Source organism: Rhineura floridana, chromosome 12 (genome assembly GCF_030035675.1).
Source record: "Rhineura floridana isolate rRhiFlo1 chromosome 12, rRhiFlo1.hap2, whole genome shotgun sequence".
Lineage (NCBI taxonomy): Eukaryota > Metazoa > Chordata > Lepidosauria > Squamata > Rhineuridae > Rhineura > Rhineura floridana.
In genome coordinates this window covers 43,429,513-43,443,894 of record NC_084491.1, presented here as the reverse complement: position 1 = coordinate 43,443,894, position 14,382 = coordinate 43,429,513, and the positions used below count along the sequence as shown (strand labels likewise).

The window sequence follows — 14,382 nt, the reverse complement described above, 5'->3', positions numbered from 1 at the left end:
CCAGGTAAAAATGGGCATTAAATAGCAAACGTGGCTCAGTGTAAGCAAGTGTAATATGATACATATTGGGGTAAAAAAATTCCTAACTTCACCTATATGCTTATGGGATTTAAACTGGTTGTGATGGACCAGGAAAGGATATTGGGATCATAGTGGATAGCTCAATGATGAGTGTGGCAGCTGTGGGGAAAAAAGGTGAATGCCTTGTTAAGGATCATTGGGAAAGAGTTTGAAAATAAAACTGCCAATATCATAATGCCATTATTTAAAATTGTATTATATGATCACACTTGCAATGTTCATTTCTGGTTGTCTCCTCAAAAAAGATGTTGTAGAGTTGGAAAAGGTACACCAAAATGACCAAGAGGATGGAAAAATTTCCCTGTGAGTAAAAGTTAAATATAGAGCTTTATTGTTTAGAAGAAAATGTGAGTAAATGGGGATATGATAGAGGTGTATCCTGTTATTTATGCATGGTGTGGAGAAAGCGGACAAAGAGAATATTTTCTCACTCTTTCTTAGTACTAGAACATGTAAGTACACTAGCCCTCAGCTAGACAAGTCTGGAGTGGCACCTGGTGAGTGGCTTCTACCTGAAGGAAATATTTGTGCAGAAGGAAGTCACATCAGTTATTGTTCCTTTCACAGACAGTTTCCCAGAAGCATCTCAGCAGGCACAGTTAGAAAATGATATTAGGCTAGAAGGACCCTTGGGGAGACCCAGAAGGCTTCTTCTGATGTTATCAAGGGAAATCCAAAAGGGCAAAAATATGTGAGTGCAAAATTAAGTGTCCAGTGTTGTTAACTGATACTTTTTCTGATCCAAAATTCTTCTGCTTCATCTTTGTGTTAGCAGTTTTAACATATGTAAGTGAAAAACATATTAATTTGATTCCCAACCACGTGATCTGGTGGATGAACGTTGTTTGTGCCATAGGCAACCGTCATGTCCCAGGCATCGATTAAACCCACATTCAGATCTCGAAAAATATCCTTTGCTGCAACATATTGGGCATAGCCATGGAAGTCCGAAAATCGCTCCTGGTCATTGTCCATCTCCCGGATGTTCTCTGCTTTGATGATGACTTTTGTATCTGGGCTCCTCAGGAGAAGGCGCTGGATGGCTCTCCGTGCATTAATTGCCCTTCTAATGAAGAGCTCGATGGGGAAAGGGCGGAAGTGCTGGCCCAGGGCAATGACAACCGCTGTGTCTCTGTCGCCTGCTATGTTGTCAATCTCCCGAGACGTGTAGCTGTGATCTGTTATCATGTATTCATGGTCAGTGACTATGGGGTGGCTGTGTTTCTTCCAGTGGATCTGAATCTTTCTCATCATGTCCACAGCAATCAAATTCGGGTGCTTTCCAGTTCCATGAGTGTCAATATATTTAAGTGCTAATGTGGGAATAGACACAACATTAATATACAAGTTTTTAATCATTGTCCTTTGAGAAATTACTCAGCTACCTCTTGTGGGGAAACTCTACTGAATGGCTGGTCTGTGCTCATGCATCCAGTGGTGCTATTTGTTTCATGGAGAAACTACAAGCCTAATTTCTTTTTCCTTCCTGGTCAGCATGCAGTTTCCCTTACAATAATTGCAGTAATTTTCCGGCTGCATCCTCACTGCAAGGAACCTATATGCAGCAGAGGGCAAGCACCTTCTAGATGTTTTCTCTCCCCTAGAACCCCCTAGAACTGCTGTCAGCTGCCCATTGGCAGGAGAGTGTCTGTCTGCCCAACAATAAAAGGAGCTTCAAAGCTACTGGCAGCTGGGGCTCCTCCTCTTCTGTTGTTGTTATGTGCCTTCAAGTCGATGACGACTTATGGCGACCCTATGAAAGAGTGACCTCCAATAGCATCTGTCATGAACCACTCTGTTCAGATCTTGTATGTTCAGGTCTGTGGCTTCCTTTATGGAATCAATCTATCTCTTGTTTGGCCTTCCTCTTTTTCTACTCCCTTCTGTTTTTCCCAGCATTATGGTATTTTCTAGTGAATCATGTCTTCTCATGATGTGTCCAAAGTAAGATAACCTCAGTTTCATCATTTTGGCCTCCAGTGACAGTTCTGGTTTAATTTGTTGTAACACCCAATTATTGGTCTTTTTCACAGTCCATGGTATGTGCAAAGCTCTCCTCCAACACCACATTTCAAATGAGGTGATTTTTCTCTTATCCCCTTTTTTCACTGTCCAACTTTCACATCCATACATAGAGATCGGGAATACCATGGTCTGAATGATCCTGACTTTAGTGTTCGGTGATACATCTTTGCATTTGAGGAGCTTTTCTAGTTCTCTCATAGCTGCCCTCCCCAGTCCTAGCTACAGCTACAGCTTCGTGGACCAACGCTTCTCCCAAGCTGAATTCATTCAGAATTGGCTCTTACTGTCTAGGTAGTCTAAATGAGTCAACAGGCAAAGAGACAAAGATATTAACCAAAGACTGAGAACATAAACTAATTTTTTGCATGCCACACCTTGGAATGATGCCACCTTTACCTCTTTCACTTCACTAGTCCTTCCCATTTTCACTTAGCCCTGCTGGCTTCCAAGACAAATTCCTCTAATAATGTTTTCAATAACCAGACCACTGAAAAGGATTCTCGATACCAGGAAGTAGGTACTACAATGGTTCTATCTAGGAGGGAGAACGTACCGCTCACTGTCTTTGTGAGATACTCGATCCATTGCCGTCCAGTTGAGTCTCCCAGGAGGTAAATCAGCTTTCTGTTCAAGCAAGCATTAATGCGGTCCAGGGTGTTGAAAGTGGACACATTGCAGAACACGGGGTGCCATTGGCTCTGCCACACGAAGCCACTGGGAGATGGGGAGGTCATCCCAACCCGGCATTTCTCAGTTGCCGTTGTCTTCCTGCCTACAAAAGGAAATGAGACACAAGCAGATGCCAGTGAACTCTATGACTGTGGCAATTTGAGGAAGGAAAAGAGAGGTGAAAGGGAAGTGTGAGTGGCTCTGCACTCCCTGGGGCAATCAGTGGGGATCCCAAAGCGCCAAAAAGAAGGAACAGACCAAGAGCAGTGATCAAGACACAGAGCTGGAAGCTGTAGAGAAGCTGTCGAGCAAAGGAGGTGCACCAGATTCAGGGCTGTGAGCCTACCAATGAAGACTGAGGGAATGCTGAGCCTGAGCCTGCACTGGACAGACGGGACAACCTCCCATAGCACCAGGGCATGTAGAGCCAGGGCCAGGAGCTCAGGGGCACCTTCCTCTGAGGAGCCAAATGCCTTCCAGCAGCACAAGAGCACACCAGGCAGGGGGCTATGGAATGGAGGAGGAGGGCCCATCTCCGGCCAGAGCGCTCACCACGAGGGGGCAGAACCTGGGAGAGGTAGTCTGCAGGCAGAGGCTTAAAAAGGCTCTGTTTGCTTAAAGCACTCTCTGCGATTCTGCAGTGCCTAACCTGCCTTGATGTCTGCACCAGACCCGATCAGAGGAGAAGTAAACATTTAAAGGAGCCCATATATATATATATAATTCAGGCATGCACCATTGTTTTTAAAACTTTGCTGGTTTTATCTTTTATTTCATAGAATCGTAGAGTTAGAAGGGGCCTATAAGGCCATCGAGTCCAACCCTGCTCAATGCAGGAATGCAAATCAAAGCATTCCCGACAGATGGCTGTCCAGCTGCCTCTTGAATGCCTCCAGTGTCGGAGAGCCCACCACCTCCTTAGGTAATTGGTTCCATTGTCATATGGCTCTAACAGTTTGGAAGTTTTTCCTGATGTCCAGTCGAAATCTGGTTTGCTGCTACTTGAGCCCATTATTCCGTGTCCTGCACTCTGGGACGATCGAGAAGAGATCCTGGCCCTCCTCTATGTGACAACCTTTCATGTACTTGAAGAGTGCTATCATATCTCCCCTCAGTCTTCTCTTCTCAGGACTAAACATGCCCATCTCTCTAACAGAGGGCCAGAGCCTAGGCAGAAGCTCAACCTTTCACTGGAGAAATTTGCTGTCCTCCTTGGCATCAGAACAGAACACTACTCAAGTTGTGACAAAAACCAGAAAGTCTGACTCACGTTCAGAGGTAATGACATGGATGTCCCCGAATGTCTGAGGGATCTCGACTCCAACATTTGACCTTGGAGAGTGAGAAAATGGTCATTAGGAACGCAGGTCAGAAAATAACTATGTCATGTCCTGACTGGATACAGCTGGAAAATGGCATTGAAATGGGGCCCAAGAATGACTCCAGAGTGTTCCAGATGGGGACCAAGTGAATGTAAATATTGTTAATTCAGTATACTAAAAATCAGTTGAAGTGAATTCAGAATCATCCTCATAGGGAAGCTGTTGGTATTAGCTGTGAGAGTATGTGATTTTTTTAAAAAAAATGTTTTTGGATGTTTTCTCATGTTTTAAAATATTTTACATGTGTTTTTATTTTATTTTAATTGTATTGTTTCATTGCTTGGATGTTTACTGCCCTGGACTGCTTTGCAAGGAAGGGTGGGATAAAAAATCAATAAATAATTGTAATAACAAGTTACTTATTCAGATCTATAACCCTCCCTATGGAAGTCAAGACATGTTACTTCAGCCATGCATATTTGAGATGGACAATGCCTGAACCCCAGGTTCCTGGTGGTAGTGGGGTGTGTGAAGAGATAAAAATATTCATACCATACATAAAGATCCTTTAAACTTTTCAGAAACCAGACACCATGCCTACAAAACCATGGTTCCACTAGGACTGCAACTCATCACCTCTAATCATTCCTGAAACTTTGTCTCCAGATGCAACCTACCATTTTCCCCTGGAAATTAGGAGATTCTTTGCCCTGGCCAAATTTCTCAGCTCAACATTTTGTGTGTAACTGGTGCTGTGTCAAGCTTAATGGTCACCCAAAGTGTCTCTGTGATTGTGCTCGGTATAAAGATTTGGTATATTTCTGCTTTTGCAAGAATAGATAGTTTCATTATAAACTAGGTTGGCTGTTTTAGCCTTGGATGCTAAAGGCAGATTAACCTTCAGGTTTTCCCCCCACATATGGGACTCTGTCTCATCATTTTTTAAAAAAACAGCAATGGGGGCAAATCTGCAATTTCTGGGGTCTGAAATGGGGCCCGCCTTATTTGAACACATACATGCCATCTTGAGAAAGGGTTGCAAAGACTGACAGGAGAAAGGGGCTGTTCACTATTTGCAGTTATACAGTCTCTGAAATCCCCAGGAAATGCAACTCAGATGGAGACAGAGACACAACTCGGTTGCTTTTTTTCTACATACCCCTTTTGCCTCAACCAAGATCACAATGCAATTGCTTATGCTTACTCATAGAGAGCTAATGCACCAATCAGTGCTGTCCTGCAATAGAATGTTCACAGACTGAACTGCAAAGGAAATCATACCTCTTTAAAAGACTCTGTTCCAGAGATGTGAGATATGATATAGGCTTGTTGTTCGACTTCAGGCGAACAAAAGCTTCACAAGGCACATTCTTTGGTTTCACGCAGTAGAAGGCCTCTTGGTCTCGCTCATCTAGATACTCACACAGTTCTGCATTTGTGTTAATGACAAAACCACATTCAGCGGAGACGTCTGATGTTCCATTTAAAAATTTGCCTGTGAAAGTGATTTTGCCGTAGCCCTTTTTCCTCGCTGCCCACAGGGCAGAAACTCCTTCGCTGGGGTGGATGAGCAAGAGGGACACCCTGACATTGCCTGCCCAAAATAAAGTGAAATTGACCAGGTATGTGCCATTCCTATAGTCTGTGATACGCCCAGAGGCTCCGGCCTTAAGGCCTGAAGAGTAGATCCTCGCTCGCAAGAAGTCTCCTCCGTACTCCTTCCTCTTCCCCAAGTGGTCGTACAAATCCAGCTGAACCATCAAGGGATCTCTGATGCAATATGAGCTCCTACGGTTTAATATGGTGGCCTTGCTGTTCTTGGCACTTGTGGTGGTGTTTATATCTGTGAAAGTTACACTGGGCATCAGCTGGTCCAGTCTTCTCAGGATCCCTTTCACTTCTTTGTCCTTTTCTGTCCACTCCATCCTAGTAGGGCTCAGGGTGTCACTTTTAATTGGCCAGATTCTGCTCCTGCCATCTATCATTGACAGATTTTTGTTAAATGATTTTTGAATACTTTTAAATTAATCCAAATAATAATTAAAAGTAAATCTGAATATCTGAATATAATGTCTGGAAAATGTGGAAGTAAATTTAAGAATGTTTAGGAAACACACCAAGATAATATTGCAAAATGCAATTTATTTATGCAGAGGTGGGGAATGTTTGGCCCTCCAGTTGTCTGCATCTGAATCTGATGTCTGAATCTGAATCCTAGCAAGACAGAGGCGCTGTGGGTTGGTGATTCCTGAGTTCAGATAATTGTTCAGTTGTCTGCTTTGGATTGGGTTGTACTCCCTCTGAAAGAGCAGGTTTGTAGTTTGGGGGTGCTCCTGGATGCATCCTTGTTGCTAGAGGCACAGTGGCTAGGAGTGCCTTTTACCAGCTTCAGCTGGTAAGACAGCTGCAGCAGTTTCTGGACCAGGATAGCCTGACCACTGTTGTCCACACACTGGTAACCTCCAGGCTGGATTCCTATAATGGACTCTATGTGGGGCTGCCCTTGAGGTTGGTCCAGAAGCTGCAGCTGGTGCAAAATGTGGCAGCGCAACTGCTCACTGGGGTAGGGTATCGCCAACATGTCACCCTGCTGCTGAAAGAATTGCACTGGCTGCCTATTGGCTTTTGGGCCAGTTCAAAGTTCTGGTTTTGGTGTGCAAAACCCTATGCAGCTTGGGATCAGGATACCTGAAAGATTGTCTTACCCCTTAAATATCTAGTTAGCCACTGCACTCTGCAGGTGAGGGCCTCCTACAGATACCACCTTGTCAGGAGGTCCATTCTGCACAATGTAGGAAGCAGATGTTTAGTGCTGTGGCACTGACACTTTGGATTTCTCTCCCATTAAATATTAGACAGGCGCCATCTCTTGTTATTTTTTTGGCGCCTACTGAAGACCTTCCTCTTTCAACAAGCCTTTTAAGTAGAGACCATATCCCAGTCTTTATCTGTTGGAATCACTTTTTAGGATTTAAAAAAAAAAATTTTTTTTAACATGTTCTTAAGATGTTTTGTTTTAATATGTTTTTAAAGCCTTTTTTTCCTAAGATGTTTTAGAGTGTTTGTAGTATTTTTATTTGCCACCCTGGGTTCTGTCTGGGAGGAAGGGCGGGATATACAACTTGATGATGATGATGATAACACATGTATTACATTTATATCCCACTCTTCATCCCAGAAGGACCCCAGGGTGGCAAGCAAAACACTAAAAACACTCTAAAACATCTTACAAACTTTAAAATATATTAAAACAAAACACCTTAAAAACATATTAAATCCAAACATCTTTGAAAATATCTTAATGATGAAATGATGATGATCATGTTGCTGGATGACAACTCCCATCCTCCGTGGCCATTGGCCATTCTGGCTTCTGGGCCTTTTGGGAGTTGGCATCCAACAACATCTGGAGGGCTACGGGTTCCTCATCCCTGCTTTATTCCAATACTAGGCATTGGTTGAAATGGGTTTTATTTTTTCTGATATTACTTGAAATGGTTATGAAGTTATGAAAATGATAAATTCCTTACCAATGTCTTTAGCAAACAGAATTGTTTGATTTGTCTCTAAGTGCTTCATGAGACCTCCAACGATGGCATTCTGGAGCATGCAAATAAGAAAGAAGCAAGGAGATAAAGTAGCTCAGTGGCAGAGCATCTGCTTTTTTTCCTGCAGAATATTTCAGGTTCCAACCCTGGCATCACCAGGTATGCTTGGGAAAGACTTGGCTGAAGCCCTGGACAGTCACTGCCAGTCAGTGTATACAGTACTGAGCAAGATGGTCTGACTCAGTATACGGCAGATTCCTAATGTCCCTAGAGGCATCATACCCTCTGAATAGCAGCAGCTAGGGGAAAATGAGCTGGGGAAGGGGGTTGCTTTCATGCCCCACGTGCATACTTCCCAGAAACATCTGGTTGGCTGCAGCTGGAGATGGACGCAAGGACTATTCCTGCAAGAAAATATTTCCTCCAAAATACTGAAAAAAATTATTCTGAATTAATATCGTGGTTAAAACTCCATTCTGTTAAAATATCCATCCATCGATCCATCGATCGATCGATCGATCGATCCATCCATCCATCCATCCATCCATCCATCCATCCATCCATCCATCCATCCATCCATCCATCCATCCATCCATCCATCCATCCATCCATCCATCCATCCAATCGATATAGATATAGATTAGATATAGATATAGATATAAAATCAACAGAGAGCTATTTGGAATCCTCCTCAGGTGCTAACACAGAGAGATACCAATTAATTAATTAAAGTGTGTTATCTTTGTGACCGTTTGTTACAGAAAACAGTGTGGAAATTTCTACCTGGATCCCAGTTCTGTGAAGCGTATAGCTGAGGATGACGATGGCTCCAAGCAGAAGGGCCAAGAAAGCTCCTGGCCTCATGGTGGATTTGGGGACGTTCCAGCCACCTCTCTGAAAAGTGCAGAGGAATTCCTTTTCACCTCCTTTGATTTCAAGCCTATCACAGAAGCAAAGGGCAGCAAATGAGGAGCAAGTACTTTGAACCAGAATAATATTCAGCAGCATGTTGTTGTTTTAAACTTGTTGAAGATTCCTGTACCACATAAGTATTGGTCTGACATCAGGAAAGTGATTACTAAAGCAAGATTCAGAGACAGTACATTGAAGGCACCTACATAATATTAATGGGCAGGGGATTCCACATAATAGGTGCTGCCATGCTAAAATATTAGTTTTTCAAAAGTGAAATGTTATTTGGCACTTGTAATATCAGTTGTTTTACATTCTTCACTCTGAAATGCCCTATTGTCCAGTTCAGAGCAGGAATCACGAGTTGGAGATGAGGGTGCAAGTAACTCTTGTTTTATTAAAGTAATTGATACATCAAAGACTGTGCGCCTCATAGAAAAGACACTATGCTAACTCACTACAATCCCTAGCTACACTCTAGACATGCTCTGCCAGGTGTGATGAAAGTTGACTCAGCGCCCCATTCAGGACGCGACAGTCTTAAATAGGAGAGGTCTTGGAGTGTAACCTCTCACTCCTTCGCACACACACGCTCTGCCCCATCTACTTCTCCCAACATCATGAGCGTGGTGAAGGGGGACGAACCTCCAAGGGCTCATCTGACAGAACAGGTTCCTTATTGACAGATGGGACAGCAGTGGACGGGGGAGCTTTGGGCGTCTCTAGGATACTGCTTGGTGAAGGAGGAGTTACTGCGGTCTCGGGATCGTCCCCTACCAGCCCCGGGGGGGTGCTTGGAGTTTGAGCGCTATCCCATTGAGGGGCAGGAGCATCCGTGGGAACTGGTGGGGCGGCCAACTCGCTCTCCTCCCCAAGGTCGGGGTTAGAATCACCAACAGCTGGATCGTCCCTGCTCTCAAATGGCTGGGGCACCTGAAACTTGTGCCTTCCCCCTCCTTGCTCCTCGTCAGAGAGGCTAGGTTCGACACCCCTGGGCTCAACACCTATTAAGCATCAGTAGGCCCTAATCAGGAGTGGGTCAAACCCATGCTGAACTGTTTGGATCTTGCATGCATTCCCCCCCCCCCAATTGCATTCTTTATTTGTATGGCAGCAATGGCACACTCATTGCTGAGATTGCAAGGAAATCCGGAACGACCCCTCCAAATGGGGTGAATGGGCATTACTTACTCTCACACTATGTGGTCTAGACTGGTGGTGGCTAATTAAATATGGAATTTGCTCTCACAAGATATAGTGATAGCTACCAACTTAGATGATTTGGAAAGAGGATTAGACAAATTCATGAAGGATAAGACTAGCGGCTGCTAGTGTTGATGCCTCTGTTCTTCACTAGCGGAGGCAGGATGCCTCTGAATACCAGTTGCTGGGGGTCACAAGTGGGGAGACTGCAGTTACACTCAGGTCCTGCTTGTAAGCCTTCCTGGAGGCATCTGGTTGACCACTGTGAGAACAGGATAGTAGACTAGAAAGGCCTTTGACCTGATCCAGCGGTTACAGATCTCCTAATGTTCTCATTGCTATATCTTATATCAGTTCACTGTGGGGCCTAATTTTGTAGAAAAGCATTATCCACCCCCCTTCCTTCTGTATTCAGACTATATTTACTTACTTCGAAGACTGCTTCTTGCATCTGGCGAAAACTCGGGCCCACAAAAGATGATGCCACAATCTATTTGTTCAGATTCAGTGTGCCACAGGATTCTTTTTATTTTTGCAGCAACAGACAGACCTGGGGACCCTTCTGGAATTGTAACAAATCATAAAGTCTAATTCTTGTGTTTTTGTGAGGTATGGTATAGCTTCCCCTTCAATTCCCAATGACCTTTGGTTTTGCCAAAAAAATGTGATAGCATTACAAGCTTGGAAAAGTTACTTTTTTGAACTACAACTCCCATCAGCCCAATCCAGTGGCCATGCTTGGCTGGGGCCGATGGGAGTTGTAGTTCAAAAAAATAACTTTTCCAAGCTCTGAATTAGTTAATAGTTAAACCCTCTTTGAGTGTTAACTACATTCCAACAGTGACAATCACACACAAGTAAGAGCAGGGGAGTGGAGTGGAGGTGGGAGTGGCAAGCCCCACCTTTCTGGTGTATCACCTTTTCATTCTTTAGAGTCCATTCTTTAGAACCTCTGAAGTAGAGAGCCTCATGTGTTCCTGGCATCTCCCTGCGTGAATGAGCCTCTTTGCAAGCACAACATCTTAAGCATGATTTGGCTTAAGATGACTGATCACCCCAACAGGGGAGGGCTGCTTACATGCAAGAGACTGACAGGTGCAAGATAGTGCCTAATCATGCAGCTGTACTATTTCCCTTCTGCAGACAGTGGGCCTCCTACCCCTTTTGAATATATTTTTTAAATTTCTGATTCAGCCCTATTGAAATTCAGGAAAAACACGATGCTATTTGTTTCATGTATTGCACTTGACGTCACATTGGCCTGTGCCAGAACTTATTACTTTGACCAATTTGTGACTTTGAACTGAAGTGTTCCCTTTTCAAACTTAAGAGTTACTTGGTTCTTTGTTTGATCAAATTGCAACACAGTGGCTTACAGAAACACACCACAAATATAATAAACCATAGGACATGCAGGAAAAGAGAATTATAGAACATGAATGGAGCATTTCAGGGGTGAAGTGAGTGATGTCTTTCCCTGTTCTCGGGTGACTACCCAAGTAGGTGTAAAATAAACTCAAGGATGGAGATCCATCTCTTAGAATGTCCTCGTTGGTTATGAGATGAAATAGATCCCTTATAATCAATGCATAGTTAAAAGTCAATGTTAATATAGGCCCAGACAAAATGTTGAGTGTTTTAAGTTAAAATACAAAACATTTCTGTTTTTCTTTTTCTTTTTCTTGACTGCTTTTATTGCTTGAAGGTTGTCACTGTGTTGGCCTATCTTGGGAACTTTGATTTCAAGAAAAGTGAACCTTCTCTTCTTCCTCTCTGTTAAGAGAGAGAAAGAGGACTGGATGACCTCATTTTTGAAATGTCCCCAACGGTTGATAAAGCCCACAGTATGTTTGTGAAGTTAGAAGATTGTTTTTCTTTTAAATAACATTGTTTCCCTCTTCCAAGGGCAATGAAGTTGTCAAAGGGAGGGGTAGATTCAGAATCTCTCTCAGCCAAAGACCAGGTGGTGCCAAAGTTCCCCTTGGTCTCAACAATATTATGACACACTTCTGATAAACCAATTGAAGGCTCTTAGGGCACAATGAGGAAAGGAATAAACAATCCAAAATGTTGGGACTGCAATCAATGAAGGGCTAACTTGAATGAGGATGAAATTATCCAGGGGTATAACTAGACAGAACCAATCAGAATGTGGGAAAAGACTTGAAATGAGAGGGGTCTTTATAATGGGGACACACAAAGGAGGGTTGCCTTTACTCACCTTTCTACCCAAATCTTGCCTCCTTTTTAAAAACCCCTTAGCATGCTCTGTCATTTGCACACACCCCAATCAGTGGCATCTCTCCTGAATGCAGAAGGTGTGTTGGTTGGTTGGGAAACAGGGAGGCTTCCCTTTTCCTTCTATATTTTCTCCTGGGTAATCTTTGCTCAGGAATCTTCCAGTAGGAACCAGTGGACCCCCATACACACGGCAAAGCGTTTGGTAGATATGGACCTTTTAATTACTCACATTAGTCTGCAAAGCCCTTTAGCCTTTTTCTTAGGGTTGATCGACAAATACCGACACACACACAATACATATGTGTGGGAAAGTGGTTTGTTTGTTCGCTATGCACTTAAAATATAGCAACCAAACTTTGTATGATGGTTGCTGTAAGATCAAGAAGCACATTTCCATCTTATGTTTGGATATAATTGCATGCTATTTTGACTCAAGATGGCAGACTGAGCTTTTCAAAGCTGCACTGATTTTAGCCACTGATTTCAAAACTGCACTGACTTTGGGGTTTTTTAGAATACCTGAGCAAAACCAGGTGCAAGGCTGCAAGTAGTACAGACATCCTGCTACACTTCATTTTCTTCCGTCAACATCTTAAGTAACTTTTCTTGTATTGTTTTAGAATGCTTTTGTAGAAACTGTCTTGTGGAGCTGGGCTGGAGGGAGGTTGTCAAGAAAGGAATTGCTGTCCTGTATTTCAGTTTTCATCCATAATTTCTTGTTATATCTAAAACTAAAAATAGTTTTGTATTTCGTATTTATAGCAGCCTCATTGGGTTGCATCCAGCTAACTTCTTTTCAGAGTTGACCCATTAACATTAATGGACACAAGTTAGCCATGTCTATTAATTTCAACAGGTCTACTCTGAGTAGGACTAGGACTGGATACAACCCATTGCAACTATTTCATTGCAATGATTATACTGTAATCATTTTTACATAATTTTATTTTATATTGTTCTTTCTGTCTTTTAACTTGTTGTTGTTGTTATGTGCCTTCAAGTCGATTACGACTTATGGTGACCCTATGAATCAGTGACCTCCAAGAGCATCTGTCATGAACCACCCTGTTCAGATCTTGTAAGTTCAGGTCTGTGGCTTCCTTTATGGAATCAATCCATCTCTTGTTTGGCCTTCCTTTTTCCTACTCCCTTCTGTTTTTCCCAGCATTATTGTCTTTTCTAGTGAATCATGTCTTCTCATCATGTGTCCAAAGTATGATAACCGCAGTGTCATCATTCTAGCTTCTAGTGACAGTTCTGGTTTAATTTGTTGTAACACCCAATTATTGGTCTTTTTCACAGTCCATGGTATGTGCAAAGCTCTCCTCCAACACCACATTTCAAATGAGTTGATTTTTCTCTTACCTGCTTTTTTCACTGTCCAACTTTCACATCCATACACAGAGATCGGGAATACCATGGTCTAAATGATCCTGACTTTAGTGTTCAGTGACACATCTTTGCATTTGAGGACCGTTTCCAGTACTCTCATAGCTGCCCCCCCCAGTCCTAGTCTTCTTCTGATTTCTTGACTATTGTCTCCATTTTGCCTCTGTCAACTAAGTTTAAAGCCTCAAACCTGTTCCTTATTTGATCTTTATATTCTTCTGGGATGTTATTTAAATTGTATTTTGGCATTATGATTGCTTTGTTATTCTTCTCTAGCTTTACTTTGATTTTCGATATTACCAGTTCATAATAAGTCTGCACCTGGTCTTGTTTTCGCAGAAAGTATGGAACTTCTCCATCTTTTGCTACCAATTATAAAATCAATTTGATTCCTATGTTGACCATTTGGTGATGTCCACGTGCAGTCGTCTTTTGGTTGCTCAAAAAATGTTTTCGCAAGAAACAAATTATTGACTTCACAGAATTCAATAAGTTGTAGGACTTATAAGTTGTAGGAATTCAATAAATTGTAGGACAGGGTTGTAGTGAGGATAAAATGGAGAAGGAGGAGAACCATATGCATCACCTTGAGCTCCTTGAGGAAATGTGGGACATAAATGTAATAATAAATAAAAAAATAAATATATACACTGTGAGGATAATAATTTAGGAGATGGATAATTAGGTAATTTGAATCAAAGATTTCCTACAGATTCCGCCTTAATCTCTAGTCTGTTGAGCTGTTTTCCTACTAGATAGTTAATGGGCAGTTAAAACTCTATCTAAAAGGTTTAACAAAACATGCAACTTCACACAAACATTAAAAGAGAAAATTACAATCACTGAAGCATGCAGAAAGAATACAAATATTGACATGTCCTGTTCGTAGGGAAGGGCATCAACCCCGCCCTGCCTGGCAGGACCCGGCAAAATCCACATCAAAGAACAAAACCTTCCACCTACTCCAAGCCCTTTTATGCAGTTGTTTGACT

The 14,382-nt window shown here is 42.6% G+C and overlaps 1 protein-coding gene across 1 annotated transcript; it reads right to left on the bottom strand.

Moving 5' to 3' along the window:
- Positions 1–858: 858 nt before the first annotated feature.
- On the bottom strand, positions 859–8,509 carry LOC133368352 (NXPE family member 4-like). Its single transcript, XM_061592491.1, has 6 exons — positions 8,429–8,509; positions 7,628–7,697; positions 5,379–6,075; positions 4,046–4,107; positions 2,660–2,878; positions 859–1,394 (listed from the first exon to the last, which is right to left on the bottom strand). Exons 1-6 carry the CDS (start codon positions 8,507–8,509, stop codon positions 859–861), a joined length of 1,665 nt encoding a protein of 554 aa, XP_061448475.1.
- Between the last annotated feature and the right edge of the window lie 5,873 nt (positions 8,510–14,382).

Bases quoted from the DNA above. Each gene is read 5' to 3' on its own strand.
- LOC133368352 (XM_061592491.1), bottom strand. From the start codon at position 8,509: ATGAGGCCAGGAGCTTTCTTGGCCCTTCTGCTTGGAGCCATCGTCATC. The intron at 7,698-8,428 runs GTAGAAATTTCC...TGCATGCTCCAG, and splicing joins TTCACAGAACTGGGATCCAG to AATGCCATCGTTGGAGGTCT. The intron at 1,395-2,659 runs GTACGTTCTCCC...TTCCCACATTAG, and splicing joins TCTCACAAAGACAGTGAGCG to CACTTAAATATATTGACACT.